This window comes from Marmota flaviventris, chromosome 10 (assembly GCF_047511675.1).
Source record: "Marmota flaviventris isolate mMarFla1 chromosome 10, mMarFla1.hap1, whole genome shotgun sequence".
Classification (NCBI taxonomy): domain Eukaryota; kingdom Metazoa; phylum Chordata; class Mammalia; order Rodentia; family Sciuridae; genus Marmota; species Marmota flaviventris.
In genome coordinates, this window is record NC_092507.1 from 107152197 (window position 1) to 107166326 (window position 14130).

The 14130-nt window shown below is 44.5% G+C and overlaps 1 protein-coding gene across 1 annotated transcript in view; it reads left to right on the top strand.

Moving 5' to 3' along the window:
* Mab21l3 (mab-21 like 3) overlaps window positions 1–13911 on the top strand; it is a 56830-nt gene extending 42919 nt beyond the window's left edge. Inside the window, exons 7-11 of the mRNA XM_071618224.1 lie at window positions 216–356; window positions 3423–3714; window positions 7538–7716; window positions 8058–8252; window positions 11882–13911. Of these exons, the coding sequence (XP_071474325.1) occupies window positions 216–356; window positions 3423–3714; window positions 7538–7716; window positions 8058–8252; window positions 11882–12115 (1041 nt within the window). The 3' untranslated portion in view covers window positions 12116–13911. The remainder of the gene's footprint in view (window positions 1–215; window positions 357–3422; window positions 3715–7537; window positions 7717–8057; window positions 8253–11881) is intronic.
* The last annotated feature ends 219 nt before the right edge of the window (window positions 13912–14130 follow it).

Here is a 14130-nt window from a genome sequence, read left to right on the forward strand (position 1 = left end):
TGTGCCTATTTCAGAAGAAAACATAGAGGCACTGGCAAGTGTCATCGAAGTCAGAGTAGACCTAAGTTCATCCCCCCAGCAGTCTTGGCAAGGCAGGAGTTTTGCCCTGAATGTTGCAGGTCACACACCACTGGGCCCTTGTCTCAACACTTTCTAATGCCAGCACCTTGGGTCCCACACAAGAAATAACCTCCTTGCCAATGCCTTCTCACCAGGTGGACTTGAGACGCCAGCAGGTTTCCCAGGCTGTGGAGGAGGTGCAGAGAGTCATCCATTGTCTGACCACAGAAATCAGCCACCAAGACATCCGATTCCAAGCTGTGCCTTACTCTGACATATACAATGGGAACATTAAGGTAAGCAATGCCACTGGTCTCTAAGGGCCACTAACAGACCAGAGCTCTTGGGGGTGGAACTCTCTATGCAGCAGGTGCTCACCCCACTGAGAGTACCACTAATACTTCATGTCTCCCCGGGTACTCTTAGTACTTACCGTCTACAACCACATTTCATGGGTGTTATCTCGTTGGAGTCCCACGTTCCTGGACAATCCAAACGGGGCTTGGAGAAGCCAAATGACTTGACCAAGTCATATTTGGCTCTAAAACCAGAGCTCCTACCCAGGCTTCTGATTCCAAAGCTTGTTCCACTGTGATGATGAAAGCCCATTAGGCACACATTCTTAGTTAAGCACCCACTTCATAGATGGGGGACTGGGTTGAGGGAACTGAGGGCATTGATAGGAAGATGATTGAAAATGATCGTCTCTGGGTTGCAGGTAGAGGAAGGAAGAGAGTAGAAAAGGGACTGCAGGAGTGGACTCAGAGTCCCTCTGTCTGCTAAGGAATCCCATGGAGTATAAGCCACCGGGACCCATGCGTGACAACCAGCGGTTTGAGTAACACTGTCCCGTGGGCAGAGCTGTTGATAGCAATGATCTCACTCCAGCCTGTTAGCCTGTGGGAAAGACAGTGTGGTTATTCCTACTTAGAACATGAGAGAAGTGAGGTTCTGCATCATTCTGAATCCTCATCGTTCTTTATCGCAATTTTTCTGATGCCACTTAAGAACCTCTTTCATCTTACACTTAATTGGGATGAACTCACATCCTGTTTCTCATACCAGCCCGCAGGCTGCCTGATGGAGGGGATCCTGTTTACTGGTGGCTTCATTCCAGCAGCCAGCATGGTGTGTGTGGCACAGGGTAGACACTCAACCTACGTGGAATGAATGAGGGCATCAGTGAAAGGATGTCTACCTGAACAAAACACCACTGCTGACCTAATCTATCTCAAGGCCGAGGGACACAAAGACAACCTGCAAGACTCTGGGACTTGTTGATTTTTGAGTCAGAGTCAGATCTTAGGAAATCTATTCCAGGGTGAAAATTGTAAAACTAGATTAGATTCCTGGAATTTCAGAACCCACCTGCCCACCTTGACCTCCCCAGGCCAACCTAAGTTGGACAAATACAGACCAGTGAGTGGGATTCGATAGATATATACTGCATCACTTTTCCTAGAACTACACGGAGAAAGTTTCCTTCTGTGCTCCCATTAAGAATGCATAGCTCAAAATATACCTTGGGTTTATATACTTTGTGTCTTGCGTATTAAATTTTGAAAGTAGTTACATGTAGCCTATAAAATTGCTTTCAGTTTATCACGGACTGAATTCGACAGCATTGATGTGCACCATTTTTGTGACCAGCAACGTGGTAGTTGTGTTCTTGAATTGACCTGCAGGTACATTAGAACAACATTTTAATTCCATGGGTTAGATTTTTCGTCTAGCCCCCTTTCTGCGGACACCATAAGTCATGTGCACCCATCATCCAAAACTTCAATCAGTCGTTCTCTGAGAGTGAGGCAGAATCGGTTGCAGCTGATTTTTGCTGTTCACTCCTGAAGAGGCCAGGCCCTGGGCCAGAGTTTACCACATTCTATTGTCAGAACTTTCCATGAAGAGGAGGTAGCCGAACTACAGGGAAGGTGTGGTGTGGAGTGGGCTGCCGTGCAACATGACCAAAGTTCAAGTTGCCTTTGGCAGTTCTGCACTCTTGACTAGCTTATTCTATCCTTTGGACTATTGGCCAATTTTCTTGCTGACCACTGCTGAGCTGGTTTCTGGAGAATAGCAGTGGGTGGAACCTGATTGCTCGCTTTTCCCCATTAAACTTAGAATCATCTCAATAGCTCACATTGTCTACACAAATAGTCTTTCATTTCACCTTTGATTTGGTAAGGGTTACTCATTAATACTGGGCATGGATCCTCAGTACAGGCAACAAGAAAGGGTTCCATTTTGCAAAATCCTGCCACCTCCTTTTCCATCCCTTCCCACCCTGTATTCATTATTCATATCAGACCTTTCACCCATTCCAGATCATTCATTCATTATTTTTTGTCTGTTTTTTTTTTTTTTTTTGCTTTTGTTGTTATTATTGTTGTTTTGGTACTGGGGATTGAACCCAGGGTTACTTTACCACTGAGCTACATCCCCAGCCCTTTGAAATTTTTGAGACAGGGTCTTGTTAAGTTGTTGAGACCCTCACTAATTTGCTGAATCTGGCCTCAGATTTGTAATCCTCTTGCCTCAGCCTCCAGAATCTCTGGGATTACAGGTACATGCCATTGCACCTGGCCATGTCATTCATTCTTGAATGAAAACTAGCCCAGGGTAAGAAGATGATCATTGAGTGAGCTCTCGAAAGCTCTAAACTCAGCTGGGCATGGTGGCACATGCCGGTAATGCTAGTTACTCAGAAGGTTGAGACAGCAGGATTGTAACTTGGGGGGCAGCCTGGTCAATCTACCAAAACTGTCTCAAAATAAAAAATCAAAAGAGTTGGGGATGTAGCTCAATAGAAGGGCATTTGCCTAGTATGCACAAAGCTTTGGGTTTAATCCCCAGTACTGAAAATAAAAGACCTAAACTCAAATTCTGGCTCTTCCTGCTTCCTGGCTGTGTGTCTCTAGGGAGATTTCTAAGCCCCTCTGAACCTTAGGTCCCTCATCTGGGAAATGGCAGCAAAGTCCACCTCAATGAGTGTCTATAAAGATCAAAGGGACAAATGTATGAGAATTGCTATGGTTCACATGTGTGCAACTCAGGGAATATTAGTTTCTTCCTCTCCTTTTTCCTCTCCTATATTTAGGTCCCCTCCAGAGTTCTAGGGGTTTTTACTTGTGGATTCATGTTCAGTGAGTTAACTGATGAGCCGCAGCCTCACAGTGGCTTAGTGGCAAAACACAGACGTAAGCCTCTCGCGATGCCTGGGCCTGGTTTTCTGCCTGCCTGGTCTCATGGCCGTGGGCTGAGTGGTTAACTGAGCTGCCTGGCTTGACAGTCAGCTCTCCAAGGACTTGTTACCTCCTCCGTCTGTGAACTCACCCTCGGCTTCTCAACTTTCCTGACCCCAGGTTTTGGCCCCCAGCCAGTTCCTGGTCACAGTCCCAGTGAAAGGTCTGGCCGGGTACCGGGAGGCCAGGGAGCGGCGCTGGCGGTACTACACCCTTCAGGGCACCCGGATCCCCTGTCCCCTGAGGGACCCGGAGGGCCTGCAGCAGTGGCTGGAGGTGGAACAGTTCATGAAGAGCCTGTGGCAGTGGCATGAGGCAGACGTGAACATCGAGGGGGACATTGTGCCCGCCAAGGTCCTCCTGGTGTTCCGGAAGCTAGTGGAAAACGCTATTAGGACCTGTCACCTCTCAGGTGAGCCGATCGGGAAAAGGTCCCAGGGAAATGGTGGCTTTCTCCCTTTTTCTCTAAAAGCCTCCGCTCGGGTGTTACCTGAGATAGTAATCGTGTGTTCTTGACACCAGTGGAGTCCCCAGAGCGTGGAGGAGCTCTTTTTTTTCTGGTTGTGACACACAGAAGAGCGGAATTTGTACAGACAGACACTCCCATGGGTTTAAGCAGATTACCTGTCCTGGCATCCTTGTACCAAAGCACAGAATCTTGAAGCCATCAGAACGGATTCAGTTTGACAGCTCCAATACTTTAAGCTGTTGTATGATATGGGCCATGTAGATGGATGTACACACACGTGCACGCAGACACTCTTTTTAAAGATTTTTTTTTTTATTTGTTCTTTTTAGACATAACAGTAGAATGTATTTTGATATATCGCACATACATGGAGTGTAACTTATTCTGATTAGGATCCCATTCTTGTGGTTGTGCATGACGTGGCGTTTCACTGGCCGTGTATTCGCATAAGACATGCCCGACTCATTCTAGTGTCTTTCCTTTCCAATCCACCTTCCCTTGCCTTCATTGCCCTTTGTCTAATCCAATGAACTTCTATTCTTTCTTCCCCACCCCCTCACTGTGTGTTAGCACCCACATATCAGAGAGAACATTCTGCCTTTGGTTTTTGGAAGATTGGCTTATTTCACTCAGCATGATAGTCTCCAGTTCTGTCATTTACCAGCAAGGGCCATACTTTCATTCTTCTTTATGGCTGAGTCATTTTTCCATTGAAACACACTCTTTGTTCATGCAAAGCACAAGGGTGAATTTCAAACTAGAAAAAGGATTTGCTAATCTCCTTAATTATGAGTATTTGTAAACCAGTAAGAAAAAAAAAAAGCTGTCTGATTGAAATAAAAGCCCAAAGAATAAGTAAATGACAAAAAAAAAAAGAAATAAACAGTCTACAAATGAATGGTAAAAACAAGAAAAAAAATGTTCCATTTAATGTGTATTTCAAGAAATGTGCCTTCAAATCCCGAACAGATTGACAGAGATGAGAAGTGGGGACCTGCTCAGCATTGGGTGGGCATGGTCAACGGGGCATATTCATAGATTAAAGTTGGAAGTGCCTTGGTGCTTTCTTTTTAAGAGGCAATTTGTCCATTTTTTATTTTTATTTTTTAACAAGTTTATTTTATGTTGGCAAATGAATACAGCCCATTAAATTTTCATGAATATTTTTACATAAAAGCATTGTATGCCACCTCCCAAATCTTTTTTTTTATTTCAACATATTCACAAATGCAATTAGCTCACAAATATAATTAGCTCCATTTCAATCCCCAATAGTACCCCACTTCCCTCCCCTCCTCTGTCCCCCTGATGCCCCTTCCTCTACTGTATGGTCTTCCTTCTGTTCATTTATTTTTTAATTGATCCATTATAATTACACATAAAAGTGGAAGTCGTTGGGATAGAGTGCACATGGCATAGTTTGGTCAATTTCATTGCCCTTCCTCCCCTGTTCTCTTCCTCCCTCCCCCCCAGTCACCTTCCTCTACTGTTCTCCCTTCTATTTTCATGAGACCCCCTCCCTCCATTTTTAATTTCCTAATTGTCTCTAGTTTCCACATATGAGAGAAAACATTTAACCCCTGCCTTTCTGAGTCTGGCTTATTTCACTTAGTATGATGGCCACCAGACTCAGAAACTCAAGGGTCAAATGTTTCCATTAAAAAAAAATAATAATAATGCACCTAATTGGCAATTCAGCAGTTCTAGTTCTAGAAATATGTTTCTCCAAATACAGGAAGAAATAGGCACAAAGATAGTCCCTACCAGAGGCTCTATAATAGTAGCTAGAAATATGACTAACAAAGGAGAATTGGCCAAGTAAATTCTGCTACCTCTGCCTCATGGACCTCCACGCAGCCTTTTGAGGAATGAGACACACACAGGCAGATAGTATAAAAAATGCAGGTGCAGGGTGATGAAATGAAGAACCACACTGCTGAGCCCTGTGCAGTTCCATTTGTCTAGAAAGAAAAGGATACATTTGCAGATAGGTTTACTTATCTAAACAGAATTGCTCTGAATATTTCCCTAGCTTATGTCTAAATGATTTTTACTATATAGGAGATGCTTTCATGGATCATTTAATCCCCGTAACAACCCTTCAGAGTAAAAATTCTCTTTCGTACTTATTCTACAGATGAGAAAACTGAGACTTGGGAGATTAAGTAGCTAGCTGAAGGCCACATACCAAGTAAACCAGAAGCAGGGTGTGGGCCCGGCAGACTGCCTCCACATTGGCTCACCTCTTATACTTTGCCACATTGTTACTAGTGTAAGTGCCAATAAGAGACTCAGGCTAGACCAGGTTATCAGAGGTGCTTTCAGCTACTGATGCCCAAGTACCAGACATCATCTTGTTCCTGTCTGTGCAGCTCTGATGAGAGGCAGACGATGAGCCCCTCATCTCACCCAGTCAAGGAGAGAACGTTTTCCTTCTGAGCAGCCTAGCATGGTTAATAAGCTTCCATTTTTTTCTCTGAGCAGGGAAAAAAACCCAACAAAATAATAGACCCTGATTCAAGACATTCATCTGTCGTGAAGGCAAAAAAAAAAAAAAAAAGAAAAGAAAAGCTACTATGTTTTGAAAGAAGCAGGAGAAAACTAGAAACTAGGAGAGTCTAGTATGTGAGCTGGAGAACTTTATCAGCCGCTTCTTTTTTATTTATTTTTTCCTTTTTTCTCTGCCTGACCGGGAAGCAGGCAGTGGGGGTGTCTTCCCACTCACCTGGCCTCTTGAAACAGTGGCCGTGACATGCTTTGAAGGGTTTTATGATTACAGGGGCTGATGAGGATAAATACATCCATCTGCTTGGCAGATGGATGGTGGAAACAAACACCATCTAAGAGATTTTGACTCTGATAAAGACAGGTTAGCAGAATTCCACCAAAGGCATATGAATAAGTAAGGGGACTGAGGCTGTCCTTGAACAATGTCAGAGTATCTGGGTGAAGGATGAAAAGAAAAAAAAATGGCACTGTCTTTCCTTATGTTTGGATTAATCTGAAACTGATATCTCAATGCTTGGATAGAAGGGAGAAGAATAGGGAAAAAAAAAGGTTGGATTTCATTTGACAGCAGCAAATATTTTCATTTTATTCTACGGTTTTCTTTCAGTTGAACCTTGTGAAGAGAATCCATTAAACAAAAAGATGCTGGGCTGAGGGTGTAACTCAGAGCTTAGCAGGTGCAAGGTTCAATCTCCAACATCACACACACACACACACACACACACATGCACGCACACAGATGTGCTAAAGTAAATTAAGAATTTGGTGTCAACATACCTTATATACAAACAGAGAGATGATAAATTGTGGCATAAAGGTGTATTAAGAATCGTAATGCAAAAAAAAAAAAAAAATAAGAGAGCTCATGTATAATGGCATAATTTGGCATGAACATACTTTATATACAGAGTTATGAAAAATTGTGCTGTGAATGGATAATTATGATTGTAATGCATTCTACTATTGTCATGTATGTAAGACATAAAAATAAATTTAAACAAAGAATTAAAGATAGCATAAAAGCTTTGGGGCAAAGGAAAGAAAAAAGAAAAAAAAAAAAAACCCACCAGCAATGAGATTTCCTAGTAATACTCTAACAATGGTTATCTGACTGGTTTTGACATAAGTCCCTCCACCCCCACCCCCACAAATGTGCCCCTCAGGTAGCAAGGGGCTGTTTGGAGCAGCTGCTCACAGACTCCTTCTCTGTGAGCAGGCCTTTCCCTCTCTCATTCTCTGTTTGGTCACTGCCCACCAGGTAAGGTCAGCCTGCTGGCAAACTGCGAGGCCGTTTGGGTTGCCGTGGAAACAACCGCATGTCAGGTGGAAATAGAGCTGGTCCCCACCGTGGAGATCCCCACCGCCTGGTCTGAGAAAGCACAGTGGCCTCGGTGTCTGAAGCGCTGGCCTTCCCCAGAGAAAGTGGAATGCCTCAAGGTACCAGGGACCTGGACACTATCAGCTTACCCCTTGCAGTATGGCTAACGGGCTCCCTAAGGAAAGTTGGGGGTTTGCTAGATCTGCTTCTCGAAATGTCAGTCCCAGCCCAGAGCAGCATCACCCCAGAACTTGTTAGAGACACGGAGCCCCAGGCCCCATGAGGCTCTGCGACCCTCCAGGGGTCTCTGATGCACACTGAAGCCCGACAACAGACAAAGCAGACGGAGCCTCCTCCGGCTCCCTGTCCACAGCCACTGTGGTCTGTGTTGTCCCCAGGATGGCCTTCTGCCTCAGCGAGCGCCCTCCTCCTCACCTTGCCCATCTCCCCTCTGTTCCAGTCCTTTGGGTTCAACCTGCTGGCCCACGCCGGCTATCACTGGCAGCTCAGCTTCTCCCAGGCCGAGCAGATGCTCCTGGAGCAGCTGGACGAGGATGGGGGCTGCCGCAGACAGTGCTTTCAGGTCTTGAGGCAGCTGAAGGAGGACGTCTGGTGTCCTGGGAAGAGGCCTGTCCTCACCTCCCACCATCTGCAGGTGAGCCTGGGGTGGCGGTGGAGTGGCTGCTGGGCAGCTCTGGTTAGGTGGAACCCTGTGTGTATAGCTTGGCCAGGGCCACTCAGAGAGGGTGGTGCATGGGATCAATTTAGGATGAGGCCGTAGTGGCCACAGTGGCCATTCCACGGATGATTACTCATTATGGAAATATAATACACTTGGGCTCTCTGTGTGTCCCTGCCTGGAGTCAAACACCCTCTGTCCCCTGGCCTTTTATGAGTCCTTTTTCTTTCCTCTTTTTTTCCTCTCCCTCTCCCTCCCTCCCCTTCTTTTCTCAGTATATCATGGATGATTTATTTTTACATTGACACATACTATTTGTACATATTTATCAGATATCGTATCATTCGATCCATGTCTACAATGCATAATGATCAAACTAGGGTAATTAGCATTTTCTTCTCCTCATGCATCTATCACTTCTATGTGTTAGGAACCTTTGAACTCTTCTAGTTATTTTGAAAAATACAGTAAATCATTGTAACTGTACAGTCACCCTAAAACAGAACGTCTGCCTCCTGTCCTACTGTGTTTTGGAATCATTTCCCGCCTCCCTCTCTCCTTCTTCCTAAGCTCTAGTAAACACTATTGTACTCTCGACTCCCGTGAAGTCAGCTGTTGTAGCATCCACGTGTGAGAACTTGCAATATTGGTCTTTCAGCTCCTGAATTATTTTTCCACTTAACATAATGTCCTCCAGTTCCATCCAGGTTACTGCAAATGACAGGATTTTTTTATGGCTGAATAATATTCAATTATGTACATAGATACGTCACATTTTCTTTATCCATTTATCTGTTGATGGATATCTGTTGCAGTGCTCTTCATTGCAATAAACACAGGCATACACGTCTCCCTTTGATACACTGATTTCATTTCCTTTGAACACAGACCCAGTAGTGGGATGGCTGGGTCGTGTGGTAGTTCTATTTTAAGTGTTTGGAGGAACTTCCAGACTGTTTTCCATAAAAGCTGTACTCATTTACATTTCCACCACCAATGAACAAGTTTTTCTTTCTCTGTATCCTCACCCTGTTTACATTTTGTCTTTTTTAAATTAGCCCTTCTACCTGGGATGAAATGGTATCTCACTGTGGGTATGAGGTATGATTTTCATTTTCTTGATGTCTAGTGACCTGGAGCATCTTTTATATATTTGTTGGCCGTTTGTATTTCTTTCTTTCTTTTTTTTTTTGAGCAATGTCTATTTAAATAATTTGCCCACATTTTCAACAGATCATTTGTTCTTTTGGTGTCGAGTCCTGTATATATTCTGAATATAAATCCCTGTCTGGTGCGTGGTTTGGGAAGGTTTTCCCTCATTCTGCAGTTGTGTCTTCATTTTGTCGACTGCTTTGCTGTGCAGAAGCTTCTTAGTTTGATACAATTCCATTTGTCTGTTTTTACTTTTGTTACCTATGCTTTTGGTGTTATCCAAAAAATCTTTGCCTGTATCAATATCTTGAACTGTTTCCCTTATGTTTTCTTTCAGTAGTTCCATAGTTTCAGGTATTACATTTAGTTCTTTGATCCATTTTGAGTTCACTTTTGTATAGGGTGATAGAAATCTAGTTTCATTCATGTAATATTTATATTCATATACATTATATATGTATGTATTCACACACACACACACACACACACACACACACACACAAACACACACACCCCTCTTCAGTTTTCCCAGAATCACTTATGAAAGAGATTGTCCTTTCTCCAATGTTCTTTTTAAAATACTTATTTTATGTCTGATTAACATGTATTAATTGTACACATTCGTGAAGTTCAGTGTGCTATTTCCCCTAATGCACATGATACATACTGATCAAATCCCAACCTCACCCTTACACCCTTCCCACCTTCTAGTAATCACCATTCCATATTCCGATCAACTTTTTTTTAGCTTCCACATATGAGAGAGAATATGCAGTACTTGCTTTTCTGTGTCTGACTTATTTCACTTAACATAATGTCCTCCGGTTCCATCCACATTCCTGCAAGGGGCAGGGTTCCATTCTTTATGGCTGAATGACACCCCATTGTGCATGGGTACCAGGTTTTCTTTATCCATTGCTCTGTTGATGGATGTCTCACCCGATTCCATATCTTTCTTGACATCTTTGTCAAAAGGCTAGCAAGGGAGGCTGAGGCCAAACCTCATGGACCAAACCATGTTAAAAAATTGTACTTTTAGTTAATTAACAGTGGGAAGAAGTTGAAGCATTTAGACAAGAAGGAACCAAGATTTATATTTCAAAAAGATCATGAGGACTGCAGTGTGGGTGGGGTCAGGCTAAACAGTGAAGGCAGTAGGTGCAGACTGGTTACGGTTGTTGCCAGGATCCAGGTGAAATGTTGTGTGGTGTGGAAGAGGGTGTTATCACTGGAGATGAAGTAAGTGGGCAGAGTTGAAAATTACTTAGGCAGGAGTTTGGGCAGGACTTGGCTGGGCATGGTGGGGAGAGGGATGACTCCTAGGTTTGTGTCTTGCATAACTCACTGAATAAGCAACTCTGAAGGCAGATCAGGCTGTGTGGAAAGGCCATGAGTTCAGTTTGGACATGTTGAGACTGAGATAACTTTTAGAAATCCAAGAGAAACAGGTAAGGAGATCAGAGGAAACGTCAGAGCCGGAGAAAACCATTTACAGGTCAACCATATTAACGGGAACTAAAGCCTCTGTGGTGGGAGGAACATAGAGCTGGGGAAGAGAGGTAAAGAGGAGAAGTGGTGTGGGAAGGAAACCCCCAGAAACTCCAACATTTAGAGGTGGGTCAAGGATGATATTTCTGCCAAGGAGTAGCTGTAATGCTAGGAGAACACCCAGAGAGTAGATTAGCTTGGAAGCCAAGTGAAGAGTGACTCAAAAGAGGAGGGCGTAGACGGGAATCTAATCAGCTGAAAGGCAGATAAAGCCAAGTCTGAAAAAGTCTGGTTGGACTGAGAAACATGGAGATCATTGGGCCATAGCAAGAGCGGCCCTTTTAGGATTAATGGAAGAAGACGCCATATTGGAGGGGATGGGAGGCAGGCAATGAATGAAAAGAGAGAAAATGATGACAAGTGACTGGGAACCTAGATTTGCAGAGAGGCAAGAGTTAGGACCGAAGGGAAGTGGGGGTTAGGAGCAGGAGAGTTGGAACCGGTCGAGAAGCCATGGAGCAAGAGGGAGAGCAATCATACGCAGTTCCAAGATGGCAGGATCTGGGTCCTGTGCAGGGGTCAGCCCTGGCTAGGAGGAGCGGTGGAACAGAAGGGGTAAAGGGAGCTCTTGGGTTTCCGAGGATGAGGGGTTGGTTCCATGTTGCCTTTAAAACAGAAGACAAAGGCATGGTGTGTGCCGCTGCAGACTTGAGGAGAGTGATGATCACTAGAAATGTCAGAGGAGAGTGAGAGAATAAATCAGCCAAGACAGGGAGAGGACCCACTGGCTAAGGCTGAGTGCCCATCTGAGACTGAGGATCATGAATTCAGGGCAGGATCCATTTTCCTGGTCCCATTTTCTTCTCTCCCTCCTTCCAAGGCCACACAGACTCAGTACTTGTTTCTGAAGATATTCCGCTCAGGGACCCCAAAACCACGTCTGACGCTCCCTCTTCCTTCCACAGACTGTGCTCTTCTGGACTTGCGAGAAGTATCCCCACCTGAAGGACTGGCAGGTGTTCCACAAAGCCCTCCTGCGCCTGGTGAGGAAGCTGCACAAGTGTGTGAGCCAGCACTTCCTGAAGCACTACTTCGTCCCAAAGAGCAACCTCCTCCAATATGCTAACTCCAGCGAGCTGGACTCCGTAGCCCAAAAACTGGCCTTCTTCCTGAAGAACCCCCAGATCGGCCTGCCCTGAGGGCTGGCCCTGCCTCGGAGACCCTCGCACACTCCATTCTGGCTTGAGCTCCTTGTCCAGGTGGTTTCTCCCCCAGGTGCCAGGACCCTACCCAGGAGAGAGGCAGAGGAAACCACCTCGGGACTCCAGAGAGGGAAAACTGTGTCCTGAGATGTCCGACCCAGGCCTCTCTGGAGCTAAGCAAGCATTTCACCCCAGCTACCTCTCATGGGGCGGCTCTCATCAAGCTTCCCAAGCCACTGATTCTGAACTGATGACAGTTCTGGTTTATTTTCTCTTACTCCGGCTCTGATTGTCTGACTGGGAGAACCTCTGGAAGGCCAGACAGGAGCTTGCCGCCCACGAGTGTTCTCTAGCCCACTGAACATGGGCCCATTATCTTTCCATTTGTAAAATGGAGATGTTAATATGCCCTCTTTGGAGAGGGCTTCGAGCCTGTGGCATTGCTGGGACCTTTTCAACAGAAGGACATTGGAGCAATACAAAGTGCTACTAGCTGGTTTAGGAGCCGGTGTTTGCCTCCTGGATGGGTATCCACACACTGATGGAACGGTCACACCTAAGCGTTGCACACCTCTGATGCCCTCAGCCCTCCTACACTGTGGTTGAGTGGCCTCTGCTCTACTGGTGTTCTCCTAAGAACAGCAGGAGTAGTCCTGGGGGCTAGTGGGAGTCCAGGATCCACCCACTGCCAGCTACAGACCTCTTCTCCCCACGCCAGGATGCAGGAATGGAACTTCCTTCTACTTCTAGAATGAGCTTCATACCATGAACTTGCTTGGAGTGACATATTCCTTTGCTCAAATCACTCATTCACTTATTCATTCCTTGGTAAATATTCACTGGACACTGGGAAAACCAGAGAGAGCAACATGGACCCACTGAATGGGGTGACACCTAGTGGTGAAGACAAGAAATGAACAGATAAATAAAACAGTTACTACAGATGAAGCAAGGGCTCTAAAGGAAATAAACAGAATGTTGAAACAAAAAGATGCACAAAGGACGAAAATGAAAACCATGGAAGGACAGGCTTGAAGGGGCAAGAATGAGTCCAATCCTGTGACCCTGCAAAGCTGATAAGGGATCAGTATTCTATTCTAAGGTGTAACATTGACCTCTCCCAAAGCAAGTGGGGTATCAGGATCTGACTTGCCTTTTAAATGATTGCTCAGGTGACTGCATCCAGAAGTCTGGGGCTCAAGAGACTCAGGGGCACTGACAGCTTTCATACCTACCTATTTTAAGGGGCATTGAAGGCCACAAAGCAACACATCCTGCACAGCACAGCTGACCAGGAATTCTAGGATTTCTTGGTAAGCGCAATGGTTTCTCTGGCATTTACTTAATGCTTCTCAACTCAAAGCGCTCTTTTATTACTTTTGAACATCCCTCCGCCCAGTAGAAATAATGAAGTGAAATTTCTAAAAGCACAAACTACTGATTTTGTCTTGATGAAAATTCACCTTTGAAAATGAAAATGGTTAAATTTTCAAAAGTACTGTAACCAAATGGTGGGATTCCCTAGATTATCACACAGGAAATTATGATTTTAAAATATCAAAACAATTCTTAACAGATATACAAGAAATTTAAGATTTTTTGAAAACATGAAATTACGGACAAACCAGTGCTTTGTTAAATCCACAAGATTTGCATTCTAATTCTTATATTCTTGGATCTTGAAAAATGTCATCTTTGAAAAAGTGGCAGATGTAATGATTTGTTTTGTTTTGTTTTGTTTTTATGATGCAAACATCTTGATCTAGTTTTTAAAACATTATATTATGCAGTCACGGTATGCCAAAAAGTAAAAGTTTACTGTATCATTGATCAAAATGTTGTGGTGTGTGTGTGTGTGTGTGTGTGTGTGTGTGTGTGTGTGTGTAGAAGGTGGGATTGACATACTTCACAGTCTGATTCTAGTAGCTTTCCCTGCCTCTTTCCCAGTAAGATCTAAGGTTTGTGGAGGAAGTTAGGACTCTCTGCAGATTCCTGAGTGTTCCCACTATCAG